General features: G+C 43.3%; 1 protein-coding gene across 3 annotated transcripts in view; it reads right to left on the bottom strand.

Moving 5' to 3' along the window:
* TRAF6 (TNF receptor associated factor 6) overlaps positions 1-12,155 on the bottom strand; it is a 30,738-nt gene extending 18,583 nt beyond the window's left edge. Inside the window, exon 1 of one of the 3 annotated variants that reach the window (XM_048852948.2) lies at positions 12,081-12,155. Coding sequence is in view for 2 of the 3 variants with exons in the window: in XM_048852944.2 (XP_048708901.1) it covers positions 11,574-11,601 (28 nt within the window). In the remaining variant the exon portion in view is untranslated. Of the gene's footprint in view, positions 1-849; positions 916-11,573; positions 11,666-12,080 lie in introns of those variants that run through there. The other 2 variants (XM_048852944.2, XM_048852947.2) reach the window with 2 other exon arrangements.
* Positions 12,156-18,333: the final 6,178 nt, after the last annotated feature.

Genomic DNA, 18,333 nt, shown 5'->3' on the forward strand with positions numbered 1-18,333 from the left:
AATGCTTTTCTCATCTCCTGTACCTCCTCCAATATAGCTGGAAAGATAGCATGAACACAGGAAATGAATCCTATGTACCTGCAGAAGGGAGAATATTGTTAGCAAAGTTAGTTTTTCAAATGCTGCTCTCAAATGTTGAATTCATATAGCAATAAAGCTGATAAAGGCTCTGATAGAATACTTGGAATATTATATTACAGTAAGTGGTTGACAGGTTTAATTCAAAGTGCTAGTTTAATGTACAAACTACTCTATGATTTCGGGTTCAGGCTACTAGAAAACAGCAACCGCACATGCACACACTTCAACCTGGCAACTGGGATCTCCTGGGATGCTCAAGTTAAGAGCCACTGGATTTGTGGGACTAGGATTGCGGGTTCTCAGTAGGCCCTCATTTCTGGAATTCTCCATCACTGACAGTTTGAGTTTGCCGAACTCAAAGCCACAAAGTCTAATCTAGCCACTCAGTCAGTTGCCTTAAAAGCTAGGCAAAGCCAAGTTTGCAGGATAGGGTGTGTAGTTCTCAAGTTTGAGACCGTCTCCTGTGTGCTTTTATATTTTGTACAGGCGTGCTGACAGGCAGATTCTGAATAATAAGTAATGCTTCTAAAAGGGACTAGTACCAAACCACTTAAGATACAGACAAGATCAACACTGTGATGGATCTGGAGTTTTCTGTAATAATTTATTAACATTTGGAATTGACCTGGTTATTGTGATATTTAGTGTATGCATATCCTGAGTTAATACTGCTGTGGAATTGTCAGGAAACCACCAAGGAAGGGGAAGGGTGGATCCATACATAGGCTTCTCAGTACACACTTGAGGCACAATGCAAGAGCCATTCACCTTGATGCTCCATTGAGACCCACTGTTGGACTGGTCAGACAGGTTTTTCCAGGTACAAATCAGTACCTGTGAAGGGGGAAGGGAGAAAAATTAGAAGACTCAAGAGGGCTTAAAGAATCACATTCATGGGGACACAGGTTTCTGACCATATGGCTACATTACAGCTTAAGTCGACATAAATTATGTCGCTCAGTGGTGTGAATTAACCACACCCTGCTTGGAGTGACATAATTTATGCTGATTTAAGCGCCGGTATGAATAGTGCTATGTCTGCGGGAGAGCCACCATCACTCACGAGGAGAGGGAGGGCTGGAGTAATTAAACTGACTGGACTCTCTCCTGTCACTAGAGAGTTTATAGTGGCTGTAAGCTCTCTAGTGAGGCCATATAGCCTGAGAAACCAAAGTCTGCTGCGTGGGGCCTTCAGGAATTAGACACCTGGCATCCCCTCAGAAGGGTGTTTAGGCTCTAGGTAAGCTAGATACGCATGTAGATCTTTTGTTATTTTAAGATCCTTTCCTCTGAAATACTTTGTTCCTATGGTTAAACAAACAATACTTCTGTTTTAAGAAGGCTGTTTTGGGTCATTAATTCACTGGTCACAGATCCTGAAAGGAAAAACCCAATCAGACCTTCAGGGTAAGAACGAGTACTGTAGACTGGTGCGTATTTGAGATAATGAAAGGATCCACCCCAAGAAAAGGGAAGGCATGAGATCTTAGGGGTGCACTCAGAAGAGACGAGGAAACAGACAGGGATGCAGCTAATCCTGTAACTGTGACACACAGGAATTCAAGAAGTCAAGCTGAAAGGAAGAAAAGAAATAGAGTAGGCCTTGTGCTTTCATCACAAGTATGAGTATTCCATCTATTTTATAGAGTAGAATCTGTTAAAGACAGATCTCTTCCTTGTGATCATCATTTTATCCTTCAGGAAAATCCTACTAAAGTAGTACTTAAGGAGAGTAGGATTTTATCCAGTATAATCTTAACAATTCATCATTTACAGCACTTTACAGTATCTACAGGAGTTTGAAGCATTACACTTACTCCTCTCCAATCTGAATTGGATTTCTGTAACCAGAGTAGCTATGAACCATTCAGTCTATGGGGAAAAACATCAGAGTCATCTTAATGGATGAGTCAATGCAACCAATCACCACCCTATTATTGCATAAAAAATCCCTAATTATAAACTAATACTCCTTTCTTATATGGAGCTTTCCATCTGCATACTTCCAAAAGGTTTATAAAAGGTGGCCAACTCTTTTACCTCTGTTTAATGGGGAAACTTCAGGCACAGAGAGGCAATACTTTAAACAAATAAATCAAGTCAGTTTTAAGTGAATTGTGGTGGGGTTCCTTCCAAAACCCAGTGACTTAGGGCACGTCTTCACTAGCATGACCCTAGCATGGCTGTGTAGTCGCAGCAGAGTGCTATAAAAAAAACCCCACCTCCATGAGGGGAGTAGCTCCCAGCGCTGGGAGCCACTGTATTTGTGCTGGAAATGGCCCACCTTGATTTTCATACACATTGTAAGGAGAGTGGTCACTTTGGATAAGCTATTACCAGCAGGAGAGTGAGTGTGTGTGTGTGGTTTTTGGAAAAGGGGGGGAGGGGTGAGAAAACCTGGATTTGTGCTGGAAGTGGCTCACCTTGATTATCATACACATTGTAAAGAGAGGTTTCAGAGTAACAGCCGTGCTTTTCTTTTTGCAAATACAGACTAACACGGCTGTTACTCTGAAAACTGTCTACACTGCCACTTTGCAGCACTGAAACTTGCAGTACTCAGGGTGTGGGTGTTTTTTCACAACCCGAACAAGAAAGTTGCAGTGCTGGAAAGTGGCAGTGTAGACAAGGCCTTAGTTTTATTTTGTCTTAAAGGGAAGTCCCTCCCCACATGTTCTTACAAAAACTGGGAGACGTTGCTAAATCTTTAAGTTTACAGTGTTGCTGCGGTTGAATAGCTGAAAATGTAACAATTACTTAGCCCTAATTTTAAACAATTCCTTCATGTGATTTAAAAAAAACTGAGATCTTTTATACTTTGTGTTTGCATCTGTCTCCTCCTCCTCCAATACTGCACCCGTACTGTAACTCCTGCACAATAGCAGTACTGGAGCAGCATACCAGAGGGAGACAGACATAAACCTCATCTCTTTCACTGTGGGATCAGACACTTCTCTGTTGGCTGAGCTGGGGCAGACAATGAAATGAACAAACAGCAACTTAGTTATGAAAGCAGTGCATGTGCACTAGCATGATTCTCTGCTGGGGAATTTCCGGGCAAGGGGAATTTTAAATTGCTTGTAGTTCAGATGAAGAGGATGGATTTGAAAATGCAGGATATTCCCAACACCATGTCTAATTTAACCCTTTCTTCGCCACTTCACTAGGCATTTATTCTCCAGTCTAGAAGTCTCAAAAATCCTTTCCCTGATATTCAGCTCAAATTTTTATCCCCTTCCCGCCTAAACAATACTTCTCTGGTCTCATTATAATTATATATATTATATATTAGCACTCATATATACAGATTAGTTTGGAAAAATGATGTTGTGTCAGCCATGGTATTCCTTTAGCCCAGCACCACGCAGCTATAGTCATCAGAATAGCTTTGAAAGGAGGTGGTACCACCTCCCCAGTGACAAGGGCATAAGTCTTCAAGTTTAACTACTTGTCCATAGACCAGAGCCCCAGAATTTGTCTGCAATTTAGAAGCCTGGACAAGTTATGTGGAATGTTTTATATGTACACTGTGGCCTAAACTTTGGCCATTTATCTTTGGTAAATGAAGGCAATACCAAACTAAGGGCTTGTCTACACAAACATTTTATAGCACTCTAACTTGCTAGCTCAGGGGTGTGAAAAATCACCCCTCTGAGCACAGCAAGTCTGAACGCTTTAAAGTGCTAGTGTAAACAGGCTCCCAGCGCTCGGAGCTAATCCCCTCGTGGAGGTGGATTACCAGGAGCGCTGGGAGACCTCTCTCCCACTGCTCGTGTGCGACCACACTTGCACTTCAAAGCGCTACCGTGGGAGCGCTCCCGCGGCAGCGCTTTGAAGTTTCTAGTGTAGCCATGCCCTAAGCAGTTCAGGCTATATTTTTTTCAATTAACTAAACACCTGAAACTAAACTGAAGTGCATACATATGTCTACAAATACACATAGTAACTATTTCAAAAAAATGAAAGGAATAAGCTGAGAATTAAATTCAGTAATATTTCTCTTTTTAAGGAACTCTGTAGAGTTTTTAGCCTGTGTGTAAAAATAGAGTAACTCCTCACTCAACGTTGCAGTTATGTTCCTGAAAAATGCTACTTTAAGTGAAATGATGTTAAGCGAATCCAATTTCCCCATAAGAATTAATGTAAATTTGTCAGGGGGGAGGGGGGCGGGTTAGGTTATAGGGAAATTTTTTTTGCCAGACAAAAGTGGCTGCAAACATTCCCTGTGGAAACTGAATGTGATGATAAACCCATGTTATCCCACTGGAGTGCACCACTCCCTCCACTTTCCAAAGTGCCGGGGGCAGGGGGGAGGAGAGAAGAAAGTTGTGCATGTGTGTGTGAAAGACAGATGCGCATTGCCCCTTTAAGTATGCTGACTCCACTTTAAGTACACTGCCTTTTTAAGTAGATCAGCAAGTTAAGACAGCAGCTGCTGCCAGCAAGCTCCCTCCATCCTGAGCCCTGTCCTGTCCCCCAACCCCATGATCTGTGGAGATGGGGTACAGGAGTGTGGGGGAAGGAACGGGGGGAAGGGGGACACCCTGACATCAGTACTCCTCTTCCCCTCCCATCCCCTGCACAGAAAGTAGAAGGCTCGCAGGAGCAGCTCCAAGGCAGAGGGCAGGAGCAGCACACGCAGTGGGGGAGGGACAGCTGAACTGTCTGGGGATAGCCTGCTGGGCAGTTGCTGCACAGAGAACTTAGGGGAGCTGATAGGGGGGCTGCTGGTCCACCCTGGATCCAAGCCCGCATCAGCTAGCTCCAATGGGCTGCTCTTTCTGCAAGCAGTGGACAAAGCAGGCGGCTGCCAAACAACGTTATGAGGGAGCACTGCACAACTTTAAACGAGCATGTTCTCTAATTGATCAGTGATGTAACAACGAAACAACGTTTACCAGGACGATGTTAAGTGAGGAATTACTGTAAGATGCACTCAGATTTGTCCTACAGACAACCATTTGACAGGAGCCTGAAGACTTCACCTCTAAGGGGGCAGTAGCTGGAGAGATGCTTTCTGGGTTGGGTAGTCAGGCATGGCTTTTCCTGATAGCTGCTGATGGCTGGTGCTGGTTGAATAAATTTGATGTAAATTGTGACAGACTGCTACCAATCGGGAAAGATACTCTGATAAAAATGGAGAATGTGATGCTGAATACTTCTCTGTCAGTCACATCCCTGGGAACAGGCCCAGGCTACATTTTAGGACTCCAAAGGCCCCTCAGTATTGCCTCTCCTGCTTTAAGATCAAACTGCAACTGAACTTTTAACCAGCAGGTAACTCGATGCTGTGAAACTACTTGCACTCCTGCACTATGAAGCAATGAGACTAACCGGGATATCTCAGTCAGAACAGAAGAGCTGGCTCTTACATGAACACCACGTCATAGAATCATAGAATATCAGAGTTGGAAGGGACCTCAGGAGGTCATCTAGTCCAACCCCCTGCTCCAAGCAGGACCAATCCCCAACTAAATCATCCCAGCCAGGGCTTTGTCAAGCCTGACCTTAAAAGTATCTAAGGAAGGAGATTATACTTTGTTGGCTAATATACATATGGTTCCAGTCCAATTAACCGGGGACTATATTAAAATAACAGCCACTGGGCATAATTTAGGATTTTAAAACAATAATATTATGAAAAAATTAGCTTCGCTATGTGGAGCCTGAGGCATGTATGATTTTTGTCTAAAGAGACTGAAGAAAGGAAAAGACTTTGGTAGCAAAAAGCAAAACCAAATATTTACATACAGTAGTTATCCCTCTTGAAAGGACTTGAACAGAATTTAGTTAATCCTCACCACACCCTTGTATCATTAACCGCATTTTACAGATTTGGAAACTGAGGCACAGAGTGGTTACATGCTGTGCCTAAGGCTAGAGTTGGAATTAGAACTCAAATTCCTGACTTCCAGGTGCATACTCAAAGCATGCCGCCTCCTCCTCAAAAGTAAATGCGTGGAAACAGATTTGACTGATCAAAGATCTGGAAAGGGAAAAAAAATAGCCATGCCATTTTTCATGGAGAAACTGCAAACTGTATTAATTTTCAATAAGCCCAGAGGCAGTCATATGTAATAGCTTTTCCTTGTGGCTTGTGTGATGAACATTTGGCAACTGAACAAGAGCAGTTATTAATCAGTGGTAGTTTCTACATAAAGCACTTAAACACATGATTAGCTTCAATGGGACTTAAGCCTGTGCTTAACCTCAAGTACATGCTGAAGAGCTTTGCAGAATCAGGGCCTAAATAAAGATAGATTGTGGAATCTGGACTGTAGTAGAGAAGGCTCTACCCAGGGAATCCTCTTCTCTTTTAGCTAACCATCAGAGTGGCACAGCGAGACATGAAGAGAGGTCCTAATGTTTGTGATTTCTGCTGATTCAGAAGCATGTTTTCTTCTCACTCCATTCCTGCAGTGACACATTGTCTCTTGATTTACCTCCCCCCCCACCCCGCAAAAAAAGGTTCATAATACCAATAGTCACTTCTTTAGACTATCTATGCAAGATAATAGTCTACGCTCAAACTTAAAAACTTTTGTAACATGGTAAAGCTGTTTTAAGCAAAACAAAGAAAACTCCAAGTTTAGGTCAAATAATTTAAATGCCCAATCTACAAGTCACACAACCAGTCCTAAATCTCTTTTGCACTCAAGACTCCTGTTGAAGTCAACAAGTATTTTGGATGTACAAGGAGGGCAAAATCACACAGTAAATAGTTACACTTAGTCACTAGTGAGAGAGAAAAAAGATTTAAGGAGGTAACAAATCCTATTGCTCTCTCTCTCTCCACACATTGCATAGAATTTATATTCTACATATTTGGTATGTACCTTGCTAGACTTTCTAGAATCAATATAAGAGAAGTATTAGTCACTATAACAATCTGAAGTCATGTATACTAGACACTAGAAATTTTCTATAAATTTTTACTATTATTTCTCTGCCTCATGTATAGGGATGACAAAAAGGAAAAATACATATTGACTAGTCATGATAAGGAAAAATCAATAAAATGAAAACAGGCCGGAATAGTTATGGAACAATATTCTTCCAATACCGTATTCCTCATATGAAGTTACTAAACAAAAATCTAACCCTCTGGTTTCAACCCTCCAGTCCATACAATGTTGCCAGCAGAGGCAATTACTTGAGTGCAAGGAAGGAAATGGTCTTCATGCAGAAATCAAGAGATTGCCACTCTCATTCCAATCTCTGCCGCAAATTTGCCATGTGACTTTGGGCACTTTATTTAGAGCTCAATCCCATAAACACTATTACAAGGCATATTAGTCAATGGGACTACTCACTACAATGCAAAGTGTGTTGCAAGTTTACACTAATATTTGCACATTGAGATCCTTACATTGGAAGGTGCTAGAGAAGAAAAATGGAATACATTCCAACAGAGCATATGAAGTGCAAAAAACAGAATTTCTGTTTTCTTGCTAAAGCCCTTAGTAATAGTTGATTTTCATTCCAAATTTTCCCTTGAGGCATAGGAGTTCTTTAGTAGTGACAGTTAAAACTCCCTAACCGCTTGGCCAATAACAACTGTGATTAAATATTATTTAACTGTCAACCTAAGACTATAAAAAGGGAGAAAATGTTCTTGTTCAAAGCAGAAAAAAAACCCAAAAACCCAGCAATAACTGAAGCCAGTAAGACTTTCAGTTCTAGTCACTGGTGCTGGATACAATTGCTCTTTCTTTAGGCCCTTGGGAATTTCTGCAGCTTTCTAGCTAGTTTCTCTTTGCTTGGAGAGAATGTTGACAATATTTTATGATTAAGTAATTGCACACTTAGTGTTACTTAGGAGATTAGATGGGAGCTACTCAGTTATGCATGCAGTCTTTCCCCGGAGAGTGCATGTCCTGGTTAATCAAAACAACATTTTTTTTTTTGGCTTTTCTTACTTTAATAAGATTTCTTGAACAGGACAAAAATTATGATAAACAAAAATGCCTTCACAGTCCAAGGTAGAACACTAAGAAAAGGATCTTGTTTCTATTGAGTATGTTTTAAATGGTCCCAGGTGTGACTGCCCTTGAACATGAGATGACAAATAAATAGTGAATGAGTGTAATTAAAAAAAGCTTATTAAATAATTTAAAGAGCCAGTACAACTGTTGACACTATTTTTTAATTTGGTTGAAATGCTTCTCAGCTATATTCAATTTCTCAAAAATAATACTTTAGAGAGCTGGTACTGATATAAGTAAATACAGAGCAAGTGTCATTTATGATACACACAGTATGGTTCACCGATTAGGGTGCCAACCTGGGATGCAGAAAACCAGGTTTAATTTCCTGATCTGCTACAGATTTGTGTGACCCAATCTCTCTTATGCCACAGTTCCCCATACTCAGAGGTGCCGTGAAGATTTATATTAAAGATTGTGAGGTGCTCAGATACTGCGGTAAAGGGGATGATGTAAGTACCTAAGATATGCTGTGCCTAAAGCAGAGACTGACACTCTTCTGATCCTGAAAACACTTTGTGCATGATTAGTTTTATTTATACAACTAGTCCTATTGACTTCAATGAGAGCAGCCATGGACTTAAAGTTAAAAATACGCATATTTTTAAGATCAGGGCCAAACAGGACTCCCAGGTTCTATTTTTGGCTCCGACATTGATCTGCAGAGTGACCCTGGTCAAGTCTCAGTGCCTTATTTTAAGGCATCTTCTAACCTCATAAGATGGTCGTGAAGATTAGTGTTTGTAGAAATGCTGTAAAACCTTTGGATAAGAAGGTGCTATGCAACCATACTATTGTTAAACAACTGAAATATCCATTCACTTTACTCTTATATTTACTTTTATTTCCCTTTGGCAGGTGACAGCAAGAGATCATTTGTGTTGCACTATGTGTTTGTACAGCCACTAACACAATGGAGCTCTGAAATTAACTTGGGCTTCTGGGCACTATTGTGATACGAATAAGATTATTTTGTCTGGAGATGCTGGATTAATTAAATTCACTGACACTGAACTGAAAACATGTACACTTTGTGTCTAAAGATTTTCCATTAAATAGATTTTTAGTAGCAAAAGTATTTTCAGGATGATTTAAAAAAACTGCACAGCATATTAGTTTACAACATTAAAACCTGACACCTACATTCATTAGTGCCTGGTGAAACTCCAGGAAAGTTTAATTGTGGGGGAAAACTGGAGAAGAACGTGGAATGAGCAGCAGACCAATGAGTAGGTAGTGTGGGCAAGAGGCTCATTTGCTGGCCATCACCAAAACAGTTCTACTGTTTTATCAAGTGTACTTAATATGTGAATAAGTTCTCTGCATGGTATTGAGGCTAATTTTGTGGTCCTTTCATGCTACAAGAAAAGTGAAATAACATGAATATAAAGTCATGGACTAGAAAACTATGGCTCTTGATATTAAATTTAATCACAGGATCTGTAGAGAAACAGAGTTTGCTAGCACTTTTCTCAACACTTGTAGCTTCCAGAAGTGTATGGAAACAAGATGCTATAGCTTCAATGCAATTATAAGCAGAAAAATGACTTAAAGGGGTTCCATGTTTAGAACTTGCAAATCAAAAGGTGGCTTTCTAATGACAAGCACTGATTCCCAAACTATATTCTTTTTATCTTTTCCATCACTGAAGATGGCATTCAGAACTTTACCATTCTGTTGATATGACACAGAACAGAATCCACATTGCTCATGAATAGCTGTTGGCTGTGCAGTCCTAAAATTTGCCAGAGGCATATTTTGCCTCTGACAAGGTGGTTCTATTCTTAATCATTTTTAATATTATGACCACACTAATCCACTCTGATTACAGACTATTAATTCATAGGAGGAAGGTTTCCCATCATCTTAAACAATGGATGTAATCCAAACTGGTCTGACAATCTGATCAGTTTTGCAGCTCTCTTGACTCAAATCTAAAGAGGCATAATGTTACCTTGTTTGAGGCAGAATTTATTAAATGAAACCAGTGTTACTGCATTCATAACTTATTACACAGATGGAGAGAGATACCGGGTAAGGCAAGTTACACTAGGCAAGGTTTCCCTTCCCCTCCCCACACCACCAACAATAATCATCACATCTAACACACTGAGAGCTGTAAACTCACATATGTACAGCTAAGTCAGTCTCTCTTTTTGACTACTATTATTTGTGTTGCAACCTATGAATGTCAGAAAAATACCATAATCCCATTAACCAGTCCATAGTTTAACAGATGAAAAGTTAGAGAAAGCTCAAAAGAAAATCTACAACCAGTTTCTAGGCTCAAAGAACCGAACAAACAATTACAGGATGATCATTTTTTTAAAGCCAGCATTGGCATTAGAAAACTAATAGAACGCAGCAGGGATCAGGATCAAGAGAGAAAACACATAGTATCTATCCCAAGAATTTACCCCAAATAAAAACCCTTCAAGCTATTACACTTGGCAAGGGAAGTACTTAAAATATTTATTATAAATATCAAATACTGCCTGTCTGCACCAAAGAGCAACTACCATTCTTGCAAGCAAATTGTATGCTCTCTCAGATCTCATTTTTAAAGCACTTATAATCAATTCCTAAAGCACTTAAAGTAGATATTAGCCCCATTTTACAGACAGGAAAATGGAGACAAATGGAAATCAAGTGATTTGTCCAAGACTATACAAGGATTCTGACAGAGTTCGGGTAGAACTCAAACTAGTCCTTCACTCAAGCCACTAGATCACACAAAAAGAAGTCCATCTGGATATCAGGGAGCAGGATCAATTAATCAGTGGCCATATATTCCCCTCATGTAAACCAATACAATCCTAATCTCAATGAGACTGGTGCTTGCTATAAAGAGTGAGGGAAGAATCTGGCTCACAGTGTCTACAAACACAGTCCAGACTGAGGCATAGTTTCCATTTAAGAAAAAAAAAGATCATACTGCTTTAGAGATTCCAAGGCCAGAAAAAGGACCACTGGAATCCTCTAATCCAGTGATGGGGAACCTGTGGCCCACAGGCCACACGTGACAGTCCGGGTAATTTGCTGGTGGACAGTGAGACAGTTTGTTTACATTGAATGTCCACAGGCATGACCGTCCACAGCTCCCAGTGGCCACGGTTCGCCGTTTCCGGCCAATGGGAGCTGCGGCGAGTGATGCGGGCTAGCCACTGCTTCCCGCAGGTGGGCGGCCCTGCCTGCAGACGGTCAATGTAAACAAACTGTCTCGCGGCCCACCAGTAGATTACCATGACAGGCCGCAGGTTGCCCACCACTGCTCTAGTCTGACCTTCTGTATAACACAGGACACAGAACTTCCCCAAAATAATTCCTAGAGCAAAGCTTTAAAAACATCTAATTTTAGTTTAAGAACGGCCAGTGATGGAGAATCCCCGCCCAGCCCTGGTAATTTGTTCCAGAGGCTAAGGACCCTCGCTGTTAAAAATTCAGACAAATTCAGACAGGAAATAAGGCTAAGTGTCCACTTCCAGTAACCACCGGAACGGGTTATACCTTTCTCTGTTAGACGGACGCTCATCATCAAACATCTGCGCCCCCCACAGATACGTACAGCCTGTGACCAGGTCCCCCCCCTGCAGCCCCTCGTTGTGAAGCGGCACAGCCCCCAGGAGCTCACGCTACGCTCCGAGGCAGGTCCCCCCATTCTAGACCCGCCCTCGCCGCTCGCCTCTGACCCCTCTCGCGTTTATCAACAGGCAGGATGTTGCCCTCTCAGCCTCTCGGAAGGATCCCGGCCACGCTAAGCGCTCTCCAGCCGCGGGCAGCGAGCCACGCTCCGAGCTCTCCCTCCCCTTTCCCGGCCCCAGCGTCTCGCTCTCTACGGGTCCCCCCCCGGGAGGCAGGGAGACGCCGCAGGCCCCTTTCCCAGGCCCGGAGCTGGGGACAGGACCCGGCGGCCCCGACCCCGCGTCACGGCGGGGAAGCCGGGTCCGGGCGGAGCCGCCTGGACAGCCCGGGGAGGGGCCGGTGGGGCCCAGCGATCCCCGCCCGAACACTCACCTCCGGCCGAACCGCCGCCTTCGCTTTCTGCCCCCAGCCAGGTCACTCCTTCCGACTCCCCAGAAGGACGGGCGGACGCCGCGGCCAAGAGGGACCTGAAGGAAGGCGGCTAGCGCTGCGCAGCGCCCCCTGCGGCCGGTCCGCCCGGGCAGGGCCGCTCCCGCGGGTACTTACCCCGCACTGCCGGCGGCCGTGCCCCGTCGGCGCTGGAGATTTACCAGCCTGAGCCTGCCTGCGCTGGAGGCTGGTGCCTGACTCCCCTCTCAGGCCCTGTGCAGGGATCCCTGCCCTAGTTGAGCCTCTCCTCGCAGCCCCCGCAGCGCTGCAGCATTGGGGTCCGCCGAGGGCCAGTCAGGACGCAGAGCCGGTGCTAGCCCATGGGGGGCCCTCAGCAGAATATTTTTGGGCCCCCCTCCCATAATACTAAAACAGGCCAATGAAAAACAAATGGGGATCGCACCGCGGGCTACCTAAACAGCTGATGAGTCTTAGGTGCCTCACACAAGCATAGGATTTGCTGTTGGAGACTGAGCAGAAGGAGCCAGGCCGCCTAGCTCCAGCCCATCAGCCATGCACCCAGCCAGCCACTTACCTAAGCCCCCTCTCCACTCCGTGCCCCTCTCCTTGGTATTTCCTACTAGCTAATGTAGGTAGCTTACCACTCAGCTTTTGCAGATCTCTTTTTTAGGTGCCTAATTCTCTCCATGCATTGTTTGGTGAACCTGGGTGCCTAGCTCGGGGCTGAGAATTTCAGTAGCTGGCAGGGCACCTAGGGAGTAGGTGTTTCAACCCTGGGTTGAATAACAGTTAAGTCCCTTTGGGCATCTGGGCCTTCCCCACTCTATGCCTCCTTTTCTCTATCTATAAAATGAAGATAAGAACACTTTCCCACTCACAGAAGGCTTAATTAGTTCCAAAAAATGTCTTTTAAAAAGGCCCATTCATACAAAAATACACATGAAAAAAAGCATACTTACATTTCTACATGGGGTAGCACAACAGCAGGTTGCAAAATAGGCAGTTGTACAAACAGATGGTTATTTTTGCCCCCATTCCTGCAAACACATATATGCTTTATTTTAAGCAGGTATGTAGTCCCACTGTTTTCCAAATAATGGTTCGTAGGAGGGGGGCCTTTTTGTGCATAATGACATTGGTGCTGAATGGAAAAGTGGTCCTTCTTTTTACAGTAATGGTGTAAAGTGTTTTGAGACCTTTGTATGAAATACACATGTAATGGTGTGTGTTAAAGTGGCCAGGGCTTCTATACTTATCCAGCCACATAGCTAACATACCCCTTGCGATTAACTGCACTGCGTATTAGGTACCCACCACTCTACTGCATCACAGATCAAAATGTTGACCTAGCAATTATTTTGGGAACTTGTAAGCACTTATTCTTGGAAGTGCTTTTGCAACTACATCTTTTTGGGTGGGCAACTGGGAAATTTTTTGTCACTGTGATTCCTGTGTCTTACACTACCATTGGCTCAGCTCCACTCGTACTAGCAATGGGGAGAGAGATACCATAGACAAGGCATAGGCTGGTCTACCACAGTACCATCTAACCTTGTTTAAGGGTTGCTGATAGACTGAATGAAAATGTTCTTATAAGGAGAAAGAAAAGGAGTACTTGTGGCACCTTAGAGACTAACCAATTTATTTGAGCATAAGCTTTCGTGAGTACTCCTTTTCTTTTTGCGAATACGGCTGTTACTCTTATAAGGAGAGTTACACCTGCATCTCTTTTGTATGTCAACAGTGCCATCCTGCGGTAGACTTATAAAATTGCCTTGCCACTTCAGGCAGGGGGAATGAAAATGAGAATTATTAACAGCTCTACTTAGGAAACCCTAAATTGTCTTTTACGTTTGCAAAAACCGAGCAGTACATTCACTTTTCCATGCTCAGAGGTTCTTTTTACAAGCTGTTATTTTTCATTAACCTCCTCCTTTGCTGTGGGATGCAGTTTGAGAGGCTATTTTTTCAAATACACATATGATATGAATTCCAAAGCATTTAGATAAATAACACTGGCATAGAGCTAAACAATAAATCACAACACAGGGAAAGAGCAGGTGCAGAGTACTAAGCAGGTGCAGCTGCAGGGCCTTACTCCTGACAGTGGCTAGGTCTTGTAAGTAATATAGTTTTAATAAACACTGTGATTTGGACATCAACGTGGCCATGAGGTTCTTTCATATTACACTTGTGGTGTAAACAGAAAAAGACCCATGTCCCTCAGTGTGACCTTGGGTAAGTCATTTAGGCTTTTTGTGACTCAGTCTCCCTGACTATAAAATGGGAATAATGATACTTACCTTTGTAAAGCACTTTGAAAGTTTCGGATGAAAAGTTCAAAATATTTGCAAAGTACTCTTGCTGTTCCTGTAACCCACCAAATAATACTAGTGCAGGTGCTCATCCTAGGAATGGGAATATTCTGGATTCTGAAATCCCAATCAGAGTTTATTCTGACACTTTATTTCAAATCTAGTTTTAATGACCATATTCAGTGCAACCTCCAACTCCTAATGATTTATGAGGTGCTGAGGCCCATAGGGGCTGTCCATAAATTACATAATACCCTTTTTGGTGATTTTTTTGAGACCCAACCCTTGTAACACTGAAACAAAACAGGCAAAATTGAGGACCTACCTACCCCTCCTGCATTAGGTAATTTATAGACAACCCTATAGGTTATATCTACACTTGGACCTGGAGGTATAAATTGCAGCTCAAGGAACATACCCCTGCTAGCTTTGATTGAGTAGCCCACTAAAAATAGAGTATAGTCCTGGCAGGAAGGGTTAGCCACCTTAAAGATGTGCCTTGTGCCTTGGATAGGTATGTACTTGGGAAGGCGATCCTCCCCAGCAGGTACACTCTATTTTTAGCACGCTAGCTTGATCAGAGCTAGTGCAGACATGTCTCCTCGAGAGGGAATTTACATCTCCTGCTCAAATGTAGACATACCAATTGCTGCCAGATCCCCACCTTGTGACATAAAGTGATGCAGAAACACTGTTCACCACTTGATGGTGCCAGCTGCATGGGGAAAACAAATACCCATCTGGCTTCACACGGCACACACTACTGCAGAAATTAGGCTTTGGTTGGGAATTAATCACAGCCGATGCTCAGGCTACTGCAATTCAGGATGAATTAAAACTTTTACAAGCTGACTTCTCTACAAGACAATTCCACATGTGCTTGAGAAGCAAAGCATTAAGCTGCATGCATAAGAACTCAAATGGTTACTGTGATAATTGAGCTATTTCCTAGAGTACCTGTTTGTGTTAAAATCCCTGCTCCAGGGAGACAGAGCAGGCATCCAGCCATCTCGGTGATGTTCTGAATAAACACCTCAGAGAGGGATTTGCTAAACTACTTACCAAACAGCCCCTCCAACAATCCCCATTGTAGTGAACTGCATTTGTGCTGCTTCATGTAAGAAAGGAAAGCATAGCTTGTGTCAGTGGAGAGAGATTTTGATTGACACCTGCTAATGCAGCCTGACTTGGAGGGCTTTTGAAATGTTTTCTCCAAGAGCTAGTGTTTGAATAGTTCCACTCAGGTTACAAGGAAGTCCAGGCAGAAGGGGGATCAGAGAGGAAGTAGGGCCCACAAGAGGCACTCTAGTTAAGGGTCCAATGTTTACAGAAATTAACAGTTCAGCTGTGAGATTTCCACTTTCCTGCTGACGTTTAGCAGGGACTGTCTTAGTCTGGGAATAACCTCTGTGTTTTCTTTTTCACTATGGACCCAATCCTGACATCCCTGCTAATTTGTTACTCAAGCAAAAATCTCAGTGATGTTCTTGCTCCCCAAAACTTCCATTTCATTTCAGTGAGAATTTTGTCTGGGTCCAAATTTGAGTCAGTTTGTCAGGATCTAGTTCTACATTTGGTTTGGATCATTGTGAACAATTTGCTCTGCGGTGGCTCATTAAACCTATTTACTGGGGCACGGTTAGCATCCGTTATGGTACATGGTGCAATTTGAACCACTGACTCAGGAGTAGCTGCACTTCTATAGGCCTCATCACTCTTGAAGCAAGTACTCTTAAGGGGCTCTGGAGTTGGGAAGTAGGGAACCCTCCCACCTCTTTGCCCAATAGCAAGAAAAGTGCTACTGTGTCTTGTATGAGAAGATTTAGCTAAATAACATCTTAGGGAGCACTGTCTAATCAGAGAGAGGTAGCGTGATCCAGAGGAAAGGGCACCTGACAGTGAATCAGGAAATGTAGGTCTCTCCCTGGCTCTGTCTGCTCTGTGATCTGGGCAAGTCACTTTGCCTCTCAGTACCTCATTTTCCCCATCTGTAAAATGAAAATGGTGATATTTACTCTTATTTATAAAATGCTTTTAGATCTCTGGATGACAAGTACAATAGAAAAGCTAGGTATTAATAGCTAGAGAAGGAGGCGGGGATGTTAAACTCTTGGGACCTAATGACAGTTGTGACACTTTCTCACTATTTTATTTAGAGCACTTTTTTTAGGGCCCAATTCCCAAAAGTGGGTGCCTAAGCAAGATGTCTGAATCCCTTGTTTGGATATATTGTCATTTAATCAGGGCTTGTTTGAACAAAATATGGGATTTTGGGTATAGATATAACTTTTGCCACATCTTCTGATTGCTTTCCTCAGTCTGCCAGCATCACGGCAACCTTATCTTGATTCAGCCTCAGCCAGCTAGTCCTCATCCCTGCCCCAGACTCTATATAAAACGCTTGATTGCATCAACTGGGAATCGGGAGATATGGAGATATGGGGCTGTTGGTCTTCAGCATAATGAAAGCACTATAGCCATGTTTCCTGACTAATCCTCAAACTGTCCCATATTCCTGTTGAATAAGGGTATGTGTGGGGACAGGGAGAAGGAAGACAAGCTGGAATCTTGTGGAAACACAGAGAGAGCACCCTATGAAAGAAGAGCAATTTGCATGTGCAGTCAGGGTTGTAGGAGTTTATGTAGTTATGGCAGGAATCACAAGGTGGTGCTGTTACACTGAGGCTATGTCTACGCTTGGAGCTGGGGGTGTCATTCTCATCTTTCGCAGACATACATGTACTAGATCTGCTCAAGGTAGCATGCTAAAAATAGCAGTGTAGCAGAGGTACCATGGCCAGTGGTGAGTGAGGGTTGCACTCAGGGTGGCTAACTTGTGTCATCGCTTGCCACTGCCCATGCTGTCACAGCTACACTAACACTACAATTTTTAGCAAGCTAGTTTGAGCAGAGCTAGCATGGACACGTCTGCATAAGGTGGGAATCAAACCACCAGCTCCAAGTGTAGATGTAGTCTTAGTCTGCCAACATCCTGTTTTTAGCACGTGAGCAAATATTCAGTTTTGGGAAGACTAACTGGGTGGTTAGATTTAGTTATGCAAGATTCTGTGTAGGGGACTGGTCCTTGAAGAGCCTACTGTGTGAGCAACAGGAGAGTTTGCTCTCCTCTTTGCTCTCTGATCAGAGTCAATTCTTGAGGCACAAAATTCATCTTGTTGAATTCTTCCTGGGAACTAGTTATTGGTGTTGGGGCTGAGATTCCTAAAAAAGGAGATTGTTTGCATGCTTTTTGTGACCACCTCTGTTCCAGACCTGGTGTATATCACAGAATCATGTAGTAGGGCTGGAAGGGATCTTGAGAAGTCATCTAGTCCAGACCCCTGTTCTATGGCAGGAACAAGTAAACCTAGACCATTCCTAATAGGTGTTTGTTCAACTTGTTTTTAAAAGCTTCCAATGATGGGGACTCCATGACCTCCCTTGGAAGCTTATTCCAAAGTTTAACTACCCTTCTAGTCAGAAAGTTTTTCCGAACATCTAACCTTGCTGCAGATTAAGCCCCTTCCTTCTTGTCCTACCTACAGTGGACATGGAGAACAATTGATCCCTGACCTCTTTATAACAGCCCTTAACATATTGGAAGACTGTTATCAGGTCCCGCTGCGTGCTCCCCCCCCCCCCAGTCCTCTTTTCTGAAGACTAAACATGCCTAGTTTTTTCAACCTTTCCTCATAGATCAGATTTTTTAAACCAGGGGTTCTCAAACTTCATTGCACCTTGACCCCCTTCTGACAACAAAAATTGCTACATGACCCCAGGAGTGGGGACTGAAGCCTGAGCCCGACCAAGCCCTGCTGTCCCGGGTAGTGGAATGGGTGGGTCAAAGCCAAAGCCCCACTTCCCCAGGCAGGGGGAAAGCTGAAGCCCAAGTGCTTCAGCCCCAGGCAGGGGGCCTGTAA

Source organism: Caretta caretta, chromosome 6 (genome assembly GCF_965140235.1).
Source record: "Caretta caretta isolate rCarCar2 chromosome 6, rCarCar1.hap1, whole genome shotgun sequence".
NCBI lineage: Eukaryota > Metazoa > Chordata > Testudines > Cheloniidae > Caretta > Caretta caretta.